The sequence below is a fragment of the Polypterus senegalus genome, chromosome 11 (assembly GCF_016835505.1).
Source record: "Polypterus senegalus isolate Bchr_013 chromosome 11, ASM1683550v1, whole genome shotgun sequence".
Taxonomy (NCBI): Eukaryota; Metazoa; Chordata; class Cladistia; order Polypteriformes; family Polypteridae; genus Polypterus; species Polypterus senegalus.
The window spans coordinates 66,211,296-66,227,870 of NC_053164.1; the positions used below are offsets into that span (position 1 = coordinate 66,211,296).

Sequence of the window (16,575 nt, forward strand, 5' to 3'; positions counted from 1 at the left end):
CTCAGACCATGTGGGGGCGACCACCCTGGTTGAAGCTCAATCTTGTAGGGGCCCGTGGTCACCGCCAGGAGGCGCCCCAGTGCCTTGGAGACCCTGGACCTCAGCACTTCCGCCACACCCGGAAGTACTAGGGGGAAGAAGGGCAGGGATACCCGGAGTGCTTCTGGGGATGCAGCCGGCACTTCCGCCACACTGGGGCGTGTCGGTGGAAGAGTGCCAGGAAACACCTGGAGCACATCCGGGTGATTATAAAAGGGGCCGCTTCCCTTCATATGATGGGTGGAGTCGGGAGAGAATGAAGGACAAGGTCTCTGGAGGAGACAAGGAAAGCAGCCTGAAGCAAGGAGGCAGTGTGAGGCCTGGGCTTTGGGGGAGTTTGGGGTTCGTGGTGCACTTTAATTCTTGTATATAGTAGTGTAAATAAACGTGTGGTGGTGCTTAACAACATGTCTGCCTGTCTGTGTCCGGGGCTTAGTCCACAATATATACAGGGGGTCCTCGGGTTACAATGTCTCGACATACAACATTTCGAGTTTACAACGCTCACTCCCATAAAAACTTTAAAAAATTGAGACGTGAGAAGGAATAAAGATAGTATTTTTTTTTACACTCAATTTTTCTGTTACTACAGTACAGTGTACAGTACAGTATATTTATCTCCTTTTCCTTTTTCTGTGGCTTAGTTGTGTTTTTGAGTTCTAGATCAGCATTTCTCAACCTTTAAGTATTTGCGACCCGAGTTTTCAGAACAGTTTTAATCGCGCCCCCTAAGGTTTTTTTGAAAGGAACCCACTAATAACAATTTATTCTTTTTTTATTAATGATATATCATAGATGCATATTTTATTATACCTACTTGATGAATGACTTATGATTTTGCAAATGTGTTAGGATAAGTAAGTGACTTAAGCTAGGGTGTGTTTCAACTTGCACCAAAATTCAGGTTACATCACTGTTGTAGGAACAGAACTGTGTCGTAACCCGAGGACCCCTGTATATATATATATATATATATATATATATATATATATATATATATATATATATATATATAATGTACATTGTGTATCTGTATTTGTTTTTACACAAGTAGTAAATGAATGATCACAAAAAACCTCTTTTTAGTAATATATTTAAAAATATATTTTACATGTACTTAATTTTTGTAAGGGATGCTATAAATATACATCCTCTCTCAGCCTACCTACTTTCAGCTCTATGCAAGTCTAGAGTAAGAAAACTATTATAATGAATATTGTGCTGGAAAGCATTCTAAAAAAAAAGTTGTTGTTCCCTCTTCCATCCAGGAAGCAGTCATGGCTGGACAGTATGGATATAAGGGAATCCCGACAGGGTAAGTGTTGTTTTAACCTGACTGTGGAGACAAAAAAGGAAAGTACAGTGGGAGAATGACTCCTGGGGTCATGTATTCCTCCATTGCACTGGATGGCAGCATGCATCTGCCAACTGGCTGTCCTGTTGGGCTCCTTAGATGCTGTTGAAGGAAGCTACCAGGAGGAGGCTCCCCTAGAGACAATACTATGATACCAGAAGTATTTCTGGGTGTCTTAAAAAGGTGTCAGGAGAAAGGAAAACAAAGCTCACCTGGTGGAAAAAAGGAAGGAAATAATAGACTATTGTGCTTCCTGTGTATTGAGAGAGGGCATCGTTTAAGCACTATCTTATTGGTGTGGAAGATACTTTCCCATAATAAAGAGTCTTTCTGAACCAAAGCCTGAGTTGTAGTCAGTTGTGTCTGGGATTTTGGGTGTGAGATGCTCCCTACAGCCCACAATAATAAATGATGAAATTAAAGCTTGTGAGAAATGGCATGCAGGGACTTGTGTCCTAGCCAGAGCTGTGCCAGGATCTTTACCCAGCCAGGACAATAGTATAATGGATGGACAGGTGATGGCAGTGTATTCAGGTCATTGTCCTCGCTCACACGGTAGGTGGCAGCATCCCTGGGTTATAGTACCCTTGCAGATACCTACAGGGCTTCATGGGAATGGTAGTTCTGTTGGTTCAGTCCTGTTGGTTTTGTGGGGGCTTGCGGGGTGCTCTCGAGCCACAGTTTCAGTACAATGGAAGTACTACTGGGTCCTCCATAAAAGGAGCCTCCTGCTTCAACATCAATGAGCCAGAGTCAGGAGGAGGAAGACAAAGCTTGCCTGGAGGAGTGGAGGAGAGACAATGGAATTGTAGAGAGTGAGAATTATAGTTTTGGTGCAGGAAATGCTTTGTGGTGTAACAGTTTTGTGCAATAAAACACCTTGCTCATTGGAGAACTTCTGTCTCAGCCTTTGTGTTGGGGAGCTACACAGCTCCCTGCTGGTCATAAGCTGTAAAATTATATATTAGAAGCAAATCCAACTTGGTCAGTAAAGTAAAATAACATACAAGAGGAGCTCAGGTGACTCAATTACATATTGAGAAAGAACATTAATTTTGTATTTTGACAGACTCAGTTATCAGCCATCACATTTTTTTTAACCAAGATATTTTTTCAAATAAACTATAAACTTACCTATTCCATTCAGTTTTTTGGCAATATTAATGTGCACAAATCATTAAATATTAAATTGCCTACCATTGTAACACATGAAAGGCATTTCTCTGCTGCATATATCATCATTCCAGGAGCCATCTGTTTGAAGAAATGCACAGTAGAAGTATCTACTCCAGTTGGTATAATTAACGTTTTCCCCCCTTGACCACTGCCAGTTGTCTCTGTTACGTAGCAGTCCAATCCAGGATGAATTTCCTTGGGCAATGTTTACCAGTTGCTGATTTATGTCTTCATTTTCAACTGTAGCCAAATCTGTGAAAGTAGTTCTGCAGAAATTCCGTGCAGCATCCCCTGTCATTTTGTTTGACACAAAGGTAAATTGGGTGACATTGCAAGACATCATTGAATATGACCCTGTAGTAAAGAATTTTTTAGAAAAATTATTAGAAAGGGCCATGACAAGCCTTTATTTAAACAAGTAAATGCACTATAAATGTATTTTGTACTGTACTTTTTTTCTACATTGCCTCATTTATGACACCAAGTTTCGTCTTCTACCTTGTATGCTTTTTAAGTTCAATTGTTAAGATTAATACAATCATTAAGTATGATTAGCTTATGTCTCATTTGTTAAGCAAATACCAAATTCATTTATTCATTTGACAAGTACATTGTGCCTCTTTTTTTCCTTCCTTCCAATTCTTCATATCCTGCTTTGTATAAAGAGTATGTAGTCAAGATTCGGAAGAATGGATAAATTAATATTTATTATATTGTTTTATATTATGCAAGTATATTTCCATTACGCCAGATAGTTGTCAGTGTAGCAAAGGGTCAGGTTGGGGAATATGCACTGGTACAGCACATTGCTGCAACCACCACATGACAAAACAGCTCAGAATCCTGGTTGGCAACCACCCAAGCAAACTCGTGGTCCATCCCATCCTCTGGAAATGACCCTCTATCTGCTGCAGCCAGGTGTTACGTGGGTGTCCTCTTGGCCTGGTCCAGCCACTCGGGGCCTTAACAATGAGGATCCTGCGAGCTGGATCACACTCGGGGAATCACGTCACATGGACATAGTGCCGTCACTGATGCTCCCTCATAGTGCAGGTAATGTGCCTCATTCAGGACTCCATGAGCAACCGCTTATTCGATACAAGTCAAACCAGCATTACCAAAGGTCTCCAGTATTCGTCTCAGGTCACTGTATATCTATAAAAAAGGATTTAGGTCCAAGTCTTTAGAGATAGTTGTGTGGATAAGAAAATGGAAGATGCTTGTTATGAGATCCATCCTGTGATATACACCTAGAACTCATCATCTTCAAACTTTGGGCAAGACCTATGAGCTTGGCATACATTATATTGCAATAGGAAATCTTGCAACTATAGTGCCGCCTATCTGAATGACGTCATCAACTATTCTGACACATGTAAGAAACACATTGAGCAGGTTCGGTTGGTGCTGCTGACTCTGGATAAATCTGGACTCTGAATTAATGTGAACAAATCTTTCTTTGGATTACTCAAAGCCAAATATTTAGGCTACCTAGTGGGTGTGGGCAAGGTCAAACAACAATGTTCTAAAGTAGATGCCATATTGAAATGGCCCCGTCCTGGATTGGCCAGGTACTACCACCTGTTTGTTCCCCAATTCCCCGAGAGAGCAGCACCCTTGACAGATTTAACACTAGAATTACCAGAGCCTACGAAATAACTCGTAGATCCGGTCCACCTCTAAATCCCATCACACCTCTCCACCAGCGTCTTTTGTCATCTAAATGTGCTGATAAAGACAAGCTGCAAGCAGCCAGCTATTCCATCCCTCCACCGACTTAGAATGTACACAAATTTCTCCCAGGTCATGCCTTGATTGATTATTTGGGAATGAAGTGGAGTTTTAGAGTGGAAATAATAGATCCTTATTTTGAACACACGCATTTCATGTGTGTTCCGTTTCTACAGTAATCTGTGTAAACACATTGTTAAAACAGAAACTTTTTCATAGTTTAGTAATAATTGTTACAAAATGTAGGCATAAACAATAAAATGTGTGAAGCATGAAGTCCAAACATCAAATAAACACTTAAAGGTTCAAGAATGATACAACAGCTTCTGTGCCTTAGCGGTAAGATTTGGTGACTCAGAAGGCAGTAGGCTTGCCATGCCTTGAAGACCCGGGTTCAATTCCCTTTTGGGGAAAAAGTGCAATTTTTTTTTCTTTTTAACCTCAAACGGACATAAAATTTATAAATTGGTATGCGCTGTCAATTAATGAGATCGTTATATTTCATGTGGGATGCTCCTTTTAAATTTTTTTTAACAATTGAGTACTGAAATTAACATGAACAAGTCAAAGCCTGATTATATAAAGTCAGCGTTGGAATATTTAAAGTCATTTTTGAATATATAAAGTCGGCATTGGAATATATAAAAATATTCACGAATATATAAAATTTCCGTGCTTGTCATTTCACTCATACTAGTGAAAGGTAAACTTCGACAGAAGCCACTCAGAGTCGATCGGGCTTGTGAGATTCGTCCAAAAATGTGCTCATACAAAAAGAATAAATAAATTTGGGATAAATTTGAATGAATTAACTGAACAGTGGGTTTTTTAAAAATATTTTTCTAAAGGTGTTTTTATTAACTTATTTCATTACGTTGTATTAAGAAATCATTGAGTCATTTCAATCAATATCAATATAATCTGATTTTAAATTTATATATTCAGGAATGAGGTTATATATTCCGACGCTGACTTTATACTGTATATTCGGTAATGACTTTATATATTCTAACTCTGACTTTATATATTCTGGAATGACTTTATATATTCTGAAAATCATTGTAATTGCCTGTTTGGCCCCCCATGGGCACTGTATAATAGATATATAAAAAAAACAGCTAAGGGGATAGATATATAGATACAGTAGATAGGAAGGAAAGGCACTATATAATAGGCAGACAGGGAAGCTGCTATATAATAATAAAATTACTGTTATTACTATATAGATATACAGGGAGTTTAGGCAGGCAGGCAGAGCAACGAAGGTTAAAAAGTAAAAAAAAACATTTTCTCCCCAGCAGGGAATCAAACTCGGGTCTTTGAGGCACAGCAGGCCAATTGCATTCAGAGTCAGCAAATCTTAACTGTATGCCACAGAAGCTGTTGTGTCATTCTTGAACCTTTTGTGAAAGTGTTTATTTGATGTTTGGACTTCAGGCTTCACACATTTTATAGTCTATGCCTACATTTTGTAACATTTATTACTAAAATATGAAAAAGTTTTTGTTTTAACAATGTGCTTACACAGATTACTGTAGAAACGGAACATACATGAAATGCGTGTGTTCCAAATAACAATCTATTATTTCCACTCTAAAACTCCACTTCACTCCCAGATAATCAATCAAGGCATTAGCTGGGGGGGATGGAATAACTGGCTGCTTGTAGCTTGTCTTTATCAGCACATTTAGATGACAAAAGACGCTGGCAGAGATGTGTGAACGGATTTAAGAAGCGATTTAAGGTGGGACGGATCTACAAGTTTTTTCGTAGGCTCTGGTAATTCTACTGTTAATAAAGAAATAGGCTGTGAACCATGTGGTATGGAATGACAAAGCAGATGCTGCATTTCATAACATAAGCAGGCCCTTATGTCTACCACTTCCTGTTTCTTCAATATACTGTATATATATATATATATATATATATATATATATATATATATATATATATATATATATATATATATATATATACGGTATGTGTGTGTGTGTATATATATTGTCACACACATGTGCATGGGAGGCAGCTAAAGGTCTTGAGTAAGGACAGTTCCGAGACAAACCGGGATGTAGCAGAGTGCATAGACTCATTTTACTCCCTTGCCTGCACACCATTCACGGGAAATCCCACCTGGTCCTCTTGACGTCACTTCCGGGACCGAGCCAATGGAAGGAGACCTTGCCGGCTCCGGCCCCTGTGATGTCACATCCGGGCTAAAACCAAAGGCAGAAGACCTTCATTAACCCGACCCCTTTGACTTCACTTCCTGTCTTCCCCTTTAAAAGCCTCCACCTTTTCCCTATTCCCTCAGTTCCGCTTTGGACTCGGTTTTGTGCACAGCAGTGCTGTATTTATTTGATCGACTTTGCAGCCAGGAAATCAATTATACAGGTGGCTGCCCCAAACCTTTTAATGACTCATATGTCTTGTTTTTGCGACAATATATATATATATATATATATATATATATATATTGACATTGTGTATATTGTATATTGTGCCAGACAGCTGGGGACCCTACCCAGCCAGGATGCCTGGACGGTCCACGAGAGAGACGACACCTCCCCTGGGCCACAAGAGGGCAGCCACCCATGTCTGCTTTGGGGCCAGTGGAATGGAGCTGAGAAGCTCATCCCTATTGGAGGACGTGGCCACCGCCAGGGGGTGCCCGGATGGTTATGGAACCCTGGATGGCAGCACTTATGCCACACCAGGTAGTACTGCCAGAAGAAATCCCAGGGGCACCCGGAGTGCTTCTGGGTGCTCTCCTGACACTTCTGCCACACTAGGAAGTGTTGTCAGACCTAGAACCTGGAGCCCATTCGGGTCATTATAAAAGGGGCCGCCTCCCCGCAGTAGATGAGCCGGAGTTGGGAGGAAGGAGACGGAGCTTTTGAGGATGGGAGTGGAGGTCCAAGGAAGAGAAAGAGAGAGAGCGGAAGAGAAAGAGAAAGAGAGACAAAAGTGTTGTTGGGATAAGGCATTGTGGTGCTATAACGGAAATAAACGTATTTTATACATTCTTGTGTCTGTGTCCAGGGGCTGTCTTTCCACAATATATATATATATATATATATATATATATATATATATATATATATATATATATACACAGTTGTGCTTGAACGTTTGCGAACCCTTTAGAATTTTCTATATTTCTGCATAAATATGACCTAAAACATTATCAGATTTTGACTCAAGTCCTAAACGTAGATAAGGAGAAACCAGTTAAACAAATGAGACAAAAATATTATACTTGATCATTTATTTATTGAGGAAAATGATTGAATATTACATATTTGTGAGTGGCAAAAGTATGTGAACCTCTAGGATTAGCAGTTAGTTTGAAGGTGAAATTAGAGTCAGGTGTTTTCAATAAATGGGATGACAATCAGGTGTGAGTGGGCACCCTGTGTTATTTGAAGAACAGGGATCTATCAAAGTCTGCTCTTCACAACACATGTTTGTGGAAGTGTATCATGGCACAAACAAAGAAGATTTCTGAGGACCTCAGAAAAAGAGTTGTTGATGCTCATCAGGCTGGAAAAGGTTGCAAAACCATCTCTAAAGAGTTTGGACTCCACCAATCCACAGTCAGACAGATTGTGTACAAATGGAGGAAATTCAAGACCACTGTTACCCTCCCCAGGAGTGGTCGACCAACAAAGATCACTCCAAGAGCAAGGCGTTTAATAGTCGGCGAGGTCACAAAGGACCCCAGGGTAAATTCTAAGCTGAAAGCCTCTCTGACATTGGCTAATATTCATGTTCATGAGTCCACCATCAGGAGAAAACTGAACAACAATAGTGTGCATGGCAGGGTTGCAAGGAGAAAGCCACTGCTCTCCAAAAAAACATTTCTGCTCGTCTGCAGTTTGCTAAAGATCACATGGACAAACCAGAAGGCTATTGGAAGAATGTTTTGTGGACAGATGAGACCAAAATAGAACTTTTTGGTTTAAATGAAAAGCGTTATGTTTGGAGAAAGGAAAACACTGCATTCTAGCATAAGAACCTTATCCCATCTGTGAAACATGGTGGTGGTAGTATCATGATTTTGGCCTGTTTTGCTGCATCTGGGCCAGGACGACTTGCCTTCATTGATGGAACAATGAATTCTGAATTATATCAGAGAATTCTAAAGGAAAATGTCAGAACATCTGTCCATAAACTGAATCTCAAGAGAAGGTGGGTCACGCAGCAAGACAACGATCCTAAGCACACAAGTCGTTCCACCAAAGAATGGTTAAAGAAGAATAAAGTTAATGTTTTTGAATGGCCAAGTCAAAGTCCTGACCTTAATCCAATCGAAATGTTGTGGAAGGACCTGAAGCAAGCAGTTAATGTGAGGAAATCCACCAACATCCCAGATTTGAAGCTGTTCTGTACGGAGGAATGGGCTAAAATTCCTCCAAGCCAGTGTGCAGGAATGATCAAAAGTTACAGGAAACATTTAGTTGCAGTTATTGCTGCAAAGTGGGGTCACACCTGATACTGAAAGTAAAGGTTCACATACTTTTGCCACTCACAAATATGTAATATTTGATCATTTTCCTTAATAAATAAATGACGGTCTCTTGGTCTGGAACCCCTACAGATTGGCATTGAACTAACTTTCTCTCTTTCTTTCCTAGGTGACGAAGCGGAAGCGGAAGTAGAAGCAGACAATGGCCGACAGTGAGATGAATCGCGTTGCCATCGTTGTCGAGGAACTCCAGGCACTCGACAAACAGATTCAGAAACTCCTGTCTAGACGAAGGTACCTCAGAGACTTGAAGACTCGGCTGCTGGACAAACCACACCAAACAACTGAAGTCGGCGTAACATCAACCCCACCTCGTGCCGCTCAAGTCCAAGGGCAAGTAAGCTTCACCCCCGCGCCTCGTAGGAACAACGACAACGCTGATGAAGACCTCGACGGGTTTCAGCTTTGCAGGCGGGGGTTCAAGGCTAGAACACCTCCAGCGGCACAGGCGAGCATTCAAATCCAAAATCGATTCGACCCTCTCCGCGTCCCCAGTCTGCCTTCAACCCCGGGTGATGTAATCGTGGTAGGTGATTCCATTGTACGAAACCTGAATATCACGTGCCCTAATCAAAAATCCTTTGTTTCTTGTTTTCCCGGTGCTCGAGTTCGAGATGTGATGAGGCGGGCGCCGACCTTCTACCAGAAGCACAAGAGGGCAATTGGATCCATCATTCTACATGCCGGCGTAAACGACATAAGGCACCGAGAGTCAGAGGTTCTCAAGGCTGACTTCGCAGCACTAGTTGAAGACACGAAGGAGAGGACCCCATCCGCAAAAATCTTCATCTCGGGTCCACTACCTCTCGTCAGGCGATCGCATGAATACTACAGTCGTCTGCTGGGTTTAAACAACTGGCTGAGAGGCTTCTGCGAGAATCAAGACATCGGGTTTATAGACAACTGGGATCTTTTTGGGAAAGGCCGCTTCTTCAAGCGGGATGGACTGCATCCGAATAGATTTGGCGCCGGGTCCTCTCCGAAAACATCGCTAAGGTAATTCGTCTATCTTGACTGTCTACTTCTACTGCTAACCCCTTACGTAATGCTACTGGTTTGATAGGACATAATGGCAACAGAGTCTTCCGTTAAAGTGCACATCATTAATAATCTAATAACAAATCTTAATGCACGTAAAAATCTAGGCAGTGCGGCAAAACACCAATAATTTAATTGAAATTACTACTTCAGATCAACACTGCATTAAGACTATAAAAACGGATTGTAGATTACATAAAAAGTACACACAGAGCGGCGTTAACAAAAATAACTTAATTTTTGTTCCGATTACCATAACACGCATAAAATTCAGCTCTGCCCTTCAGAAACATTAAATATGGCACTATTAAATGTTAGAGCTTTAACTAACAAGACATTTTTATAAACGATCTTATTAGTGATAGAAACATTGATTTTATTGCTAAATGAAACATGGCTTAATTCAATGGGCGGCAGTTTTAATCGAATCTGCGCCCGGATTACAGTTTTACTCGTGCGACCGCCAGGGAAAAGGGGTTTGGCAAACATTTACTCGAGCGATTAAAATGTAAAGATGTTAGTTTTGGTAAATTTAAGTCCTTTGAGTATCTCGCCGTTGTTATTCATGGAGATTCTCACGTTCTATATTATCCGTGTATAGACCTCCTAAATATAACGCGTCTTTCCTTGAGGAATTCTCTGACTTAATGTCAATTTTAGTTACAAACTATGACACTCTTAATAGTCGGCGACTTTAACTTTCATGTCGACAATCAGTGTGACCAAAAGGTAAAGGAATTCATGAACCTCCTGGACTCTTTTGATTTGAGGCAGCTCGTAAATCAGCCTACACATAAAGCAGGTCATACGTTAGACTTAGTGATTACTAAAGGACTTAAAGTTGATATAAAGCAGGTCACTGATATCGGTCTATCAGACCATTTCCTTCTACTATTTAATATAGAAATAAAGATAGAAAACGCTCATGAGAAGCATTTTGTTAAAAACGCTTCTTTGACTCATCAGCAGCTTTAAAACTTACAACTATTCTAAGCAATCAGTCCGTTTATAATGCCAGCTATAATAGCGAGGATAATGTAAATAGTAAAGTGGAAAACTTTAATTCTAAAGTAAGAACTGCTGTTGACATAGTTGCACCTGAAAAGACAGTTAAAAATCCTCTAGTACTGTTATTCCATGGAAGACCCAAAGAGTGTCTGATTTAAAAGAACATGTGGTAGAGCTGAGCGTAAATGGAGGAAAACTAAACTAACTATCCACTATGAAATATTAAAAGTTAAAATAACAGAATACAATAACACTGTCCGTCTTGAGAGGCTGCTATTTCTCTAATATTATAAATAACAATGCTAGTAATCCCAGAGTCTTATTTTCAACAATTGATCGTCTGTTAAACCCAGGTAACACAAAGGAATGCCCCCAGAATACTTCCAGTGAAACCTGTGAGAACATTGCTGTATTTTTCACTCAAAAATTAATGATATTAGAGATAACATAGTATATCTCCCCAACACTGCAGAACCTCCAAAGCCCGGTACTCCGTTATAAACAAATTAAATGCTTTCACCAGGATAGATTTACCTGAATTACATAGTATAATCTCTCAACTGAAACCCTCCACCTGCGTCCTTGACCCAATACCAACCAGGTTTTTCAAAGAAATATCAGGCGTCTAATTGACAATATTCTGGACATAGTAAATTCTCATTAGATACGGGGTCTTTCCAGACTGTCTTAAGACTGCTGTAGTTAAACCCCTTCTTAAGAAACATAATCTTGACCCCTCTGCCTTTGAAAATTTTAGACCCATTTCTAACCTGCCCTTCTTAAGTAAAATTCTAGAGAAGGCAGTCATTATGCAGTTAAATGACCACCTAAATAAACATGCTATTCTTGATACTTTCAGTCAGGCTTCAGAACAAATCACAGTACAGAAACTGCACTTGTTAAAGTAGTAAATGACTTGGGGTAAATGCAGACAGAGGCCCTTTATCTGTTCTCATCCTCTTAGATCTGAGTGCTGCATTTGACACCATTGATCATAATATTCTTAGAAATCGCCTTAGTCAATGGGTGGGCCTCTCTGGCAGTGTCTTAAATTGGTTTGAATCCTACCTGGCAGGGAGAAAATTCTTTGTGAGTTGTGGTAATCAAATCTCAAAGACACATGATATCCGATATGGTGTTCCACAAGGCTCTATCCTGGGTCCGCTGTTATTCTCAATCTACATGCTTCCGTTAGGTCAGATTATCTCAGGTTACAACGTGAGCTACCACAGCTATGCTGATGACACACAGCTGTACTTATCTATAGCACCTGATGACTCCGACTCTTTCGATACACTAACACAATGTCTTACTGGTATTTCTGAATGGATGAATAGTAATTTTCTCAAACTAAATAAAGAGAAAACTGAAATTTTGTAATTGGCAATAATGGATTCAGCGAGGTTATCAGAAATAAACTTAATGCACTAGGATTAAAAGTTAAGACGGAAGTAAAAATTTAGGGGTAACCGTTGACTGTAATCTGAATTTTAAATCGCATATTCATCAGACCACTAGGACAGCATTTTTCACTTAAGAAACATAGCTAAAGTTAGACCTCTTATATCATTGAAAGATGCTGAGAAATTAATTCACGCTTTTGTTTTCAGTAGACTAGATTAGTGTAACGCACTCCTCTCAGGACTACCCAAAAAGACATAAATCATTTGCAACGAGTGCAGAATGCAGCTGCTAGAATCCTAACTGGGAAAAGAAAATCCGAACACATTTCTCCAGTTTTGATGTCACTACACTGGTTGCCTGTGTCATTCAGGATTGACTTTAAAATACTGCTTATGGTTTATAAAGCCTTAAATAATCTCCTCCATCTTATATATCGGAATGCCTGACACGTTATATTCCAAATCGTAACCTTAGATCTTCAAATGAGTGTCTCCTTATAATTCCAAAAGCTAAACTTAAAAGAAGTGGTGAGGCGGCCTTCTGCTGTTATGCACCTAAAATCTGGAATAGCCTGCCAATAGGAATTCGCCAGGCAAATACAGTAGAGCACTTTAAAACACTGCTGAAAACACATTACTTTAACATGGCCTTTTATAACTTCACTTTAACTTAATCCTGATACTCTGTATGTTCAATTCTTCATAATAACTATTCATGGTGGCTCTAAAATCCGTACTGACCCCTACTCTCTCTTCTGTTTCTTTTTCCGGTTTCTTTGTGGTGGCGGCCTGCCACCACCACCTACTCAAAGCATCATGATGCACCAACATTGATGGACTGAAAGCCAGAAGTCTACGTGACCATCATCATCAGGTCCTTCGATGAAAACGCTAAATACAAAGAGGACTGTTTGATTTATGTTAGGTAGATGCCCAGAGGGGACTGGGCGGTCTCTTGGTCTGGAACCCTACAGATTTTATTTTTTCTCCAGCCTTTGGAGTTTTTTGTTTTTCTGTCCACCCTGGCCATCGGACCTTACTCTTATTCTATGTTAATTAAGGTTGACTTATGTTTATCTTTTATTGTGTCTTCTATTTCTCTATTCATTTTGTAAAGCACTTTGAGCTACATTTTTTTGTATGAATATGTGCTATATAAATAAATGTTGATTGATTGATTGATTGATAATATTTTTGTCTCATTTGTTTAACTGGTTTCTCTTTATCTACGTTTAGGACTTGAATGAAAATTTGATGATGATCATCAAACATTACATACATTATATTGCTGAACATTTTAGAATACTAAGATGTATACTTGATATAATTTTCATGATGAAATGCATTAAAGCTTGTGTTAAACATGAGGACACAGTGGCGCAGAGGTAGCGATGAGCTGGCCTCCCACAAGATGCAATACTATGTGTGTCAAATGTACCAACCCCAAGTTCCTTTCTCCACATAACCTATCACCTTAGTATAAGCTCTGTAGTAAATGTAAAACCAGCTGAAAGCTCAGAATACCAATTCTTCAAAACTTTTAAGAAACATTGAAAAATCTTCTTAATTCACATTTAATTGTTTCACCCATCTATCCATCCAGTGTCATACCAGTCTCAACAAGCTTACAGCGCAAGGGAGGTACAATCCTTGGACAGGGCACCAGCTTATTGCTACCAGTGCACTGCTGTGACCCCACTTGTTTAATTATTAAAAGTATACATTATTTAAATGAAGTTAACAATTTATCTGTAAAATGGAATATACATATTTAATGAATTTCATCATAAAAATTATATCAAGGACACATCCTAGTATTCTATCAGTGCACAGCTTCGGGATAGCTCTTGGAAATTTAATTTGACTTAGAAGCCAGTTGTCATCATCTGTAAATATGCACTCTCTTCTATGGAATTGAATTGAACTGATGCAAATCTAAATAAAAGGAGACAACATAGAAACAGTAGCACTGCTTTGACAGTGGGTGCCACCAGTTTGCAAAACCAAGCAGAAAAGTGCGTATGCAATGTGCCAGGCTGCTGTGGAAATGTGCATGGCTTTATGCCAAGTTTAGTTTTTATACAAGTGAGCGTGGAAACAGGTGTACACACCATTTATACATGAGGACCAAGGACACTAGCAAAATGCAAAACTGGAGAAGGAATAAGGAGAGAGCAATTGTGGTCACCACCAGCAAAACCATTCTTTTTTTGAGGGCCATCTTGCAGTTGCCTCTCCAGTGAACCTGTTGTCACTTTCATTTGCCCCAAAGTAGGTGAAGTTGATTCACAATCATTATGTTTCCTAACTGGACAGGCTGATATATCTGAAGCTTAACTGACTTGGTGTTAGACTGTGAAGATTAAGTGTTCCCTTATTTTTTTTAGAAGTGTATATAGTTATTGGGGCGTAGGTGAAAACAGGACAGAACCACATTCAAATCTGAATTTAGCTTAGAGTGTGCCATTTTGTTTAATAAAAGTAAAACTATAAAATTAGTCCTTTTTATAAAGGTGTGTGCAAGAACATCAGGGCATTGTGTACATTACAATTTCAGTTCCAGTTTAAACAATAAAGATACATTAACATACAGAAAATGTAGGTATATGTGTCTGTAGCATTCCACTATTTTATGTGGGAGGAAGGAGTCAGATGAAGGCATAAACAAGCTTTGAATTGAATTCTACTGCAAATACATAACCATGCTGACCTATTCCAGCTAATTTAAAGTCAATGAGCATGTCTTTTAGAGGAGCCAGACTATGCAGTGTTTCTACAAACTGTAACACAATTTTGTGAACATGAATATACCTTGTTTCTAATGCTGCCTGCTGAAACGCTAGTCTCACTTTTTGACTTACTTAGTTATTCAGTTATTTCATATACAAGAAGCATTTGTATATGTTTTTTTTAATCTAATCAGATTTTAGTCACATAATTATCATAACATTATAATAACATGTCATAACAGTTATCCATGCATAAACTTGACAGATATCCCCTCTTATTTTCTGAGCACCACTTGTTTTAATTTGCTGTTGCTTGCACTTTGGACCATAGTACAAAATAACCTAACCTGCATGTCATTGGTGAAATGGAAAAAAGGGAATATTCCGTTTTGGAAAACCCAAGCAGCTGCAAAATGTGGATGTCACACAATTAAAAAGACATAGATTAAGAAACTACATTACTGGGCTTTGAGGTGTATGTCTTTTAAATCTCATCTGCACCCTGCTAAGACATATCTGGATCACAGACACTAAAGGACATGAGGCACACACACAGAGTATCCAATATTAAATATTAAATACTATGGGTAAGAGCAAGTCAGAAGGCAGAGAATGGACATGTACAGTAAGTACAGTTGTAGTGACTGAGCTGGTCAAAAGAGCTAAACACACATGTTATCAAACCCAACACCAGATAAAACTAGTTCCATCAGCATCACAACCTCCATTGTAGATTAGCAACAGAGAAAAAAAAGTCTGTGGTAGAAAGTCTTTCAAATGCATATTTGACACTGGGATTATATAGCTGCTATAAAACCAAATATTGCTCAGAAACAAACAGAACTTATCATGAAAACATGTATATTTCATGAATGAAAATTTACTTCTTATTAACAACTTACCTGTTAGCAGAAGTATCACTAAAATGTCTTTCTCCATATCAGAAGCCTAAACAGTAAAAAAACAAAACAAAAATTTTAGCCATATTATACCTAACTGTCACTAATTTAAAGCTACATTTGTATGTGTTTAGTTCCTACCTTTATTTTGCACTGTGTAACTCAGGCATGTCAGCTTTAATTGCTTTTGTACAACCTTTTTCTTCCCAACATCTATAAATAAGGAACTCAAATGAGGAAAAAAATATTTGTCATCTTTTTCATTTGCATGTAATTTGCTTAAATATTTTATGCACACTTGTTGAAAAAATATGGTTTGAATATAGGCGTTTCATTCTTAATGCTAAGCCGTAGTTTATAAACTCTAGAATATTATGTTGAGAATTAAATAATCTAACTCTGTCTAAGAGATTCATATGCAGTAGAACAAACCATAAAAATATAAATTAGTAAAGAAAATGGCTAGACTAAACAGATCTGCATTGACTAAAATTTTGAGGACAAGGGAGTGTAAGGATGAGTTAGAATAAAATTTAAAAAAAGCTTCACAAACTGTACAAAAATGTGATAGTTTATGTCAAAATAAGAATCCATCAGCATTAAAGATTAGGCTATGGGAACCACCTTCTGTACACACATTGCAAATTTACAGTCACTGAGTTAATTATTA

At 38.9% G+C, this 16,575-nt stretch overlaps 1 protein-coding gene across 1 annotated transcript in view; it reads right to left on the bottom strand.

The window, feature by feature from the left end:
* LOC120539117 (C-type mannose receptor 2-like) overlaps positions 1-16,575 on the bottom strand; it is a 116,105-nt gene that overhangs the window by 50,838 nt on the left and 48,692 nt on the right. Inside the window, exons 2-4 of the mRNA XM_039768890.1 lie at positions 16,047-16,118; positions 15,909-15,954; positions 2,591-2,923 (exon numbers count right to left, since the gene is read on the bottom strand). Coding sequence (XP_039624824.1) covers positions 2,591-2,923; positions 15,909-15,945 — 370 coding nt within the window. The 5' untranslated portion in view covers positions 15,946-15,954; positions 16,047-16,118. The remainder of the gene's footprint in view (positions 1-2,590; positions 2,924-15,908; positions 15,955-16,046; positions 16,119-16,575) is intronic.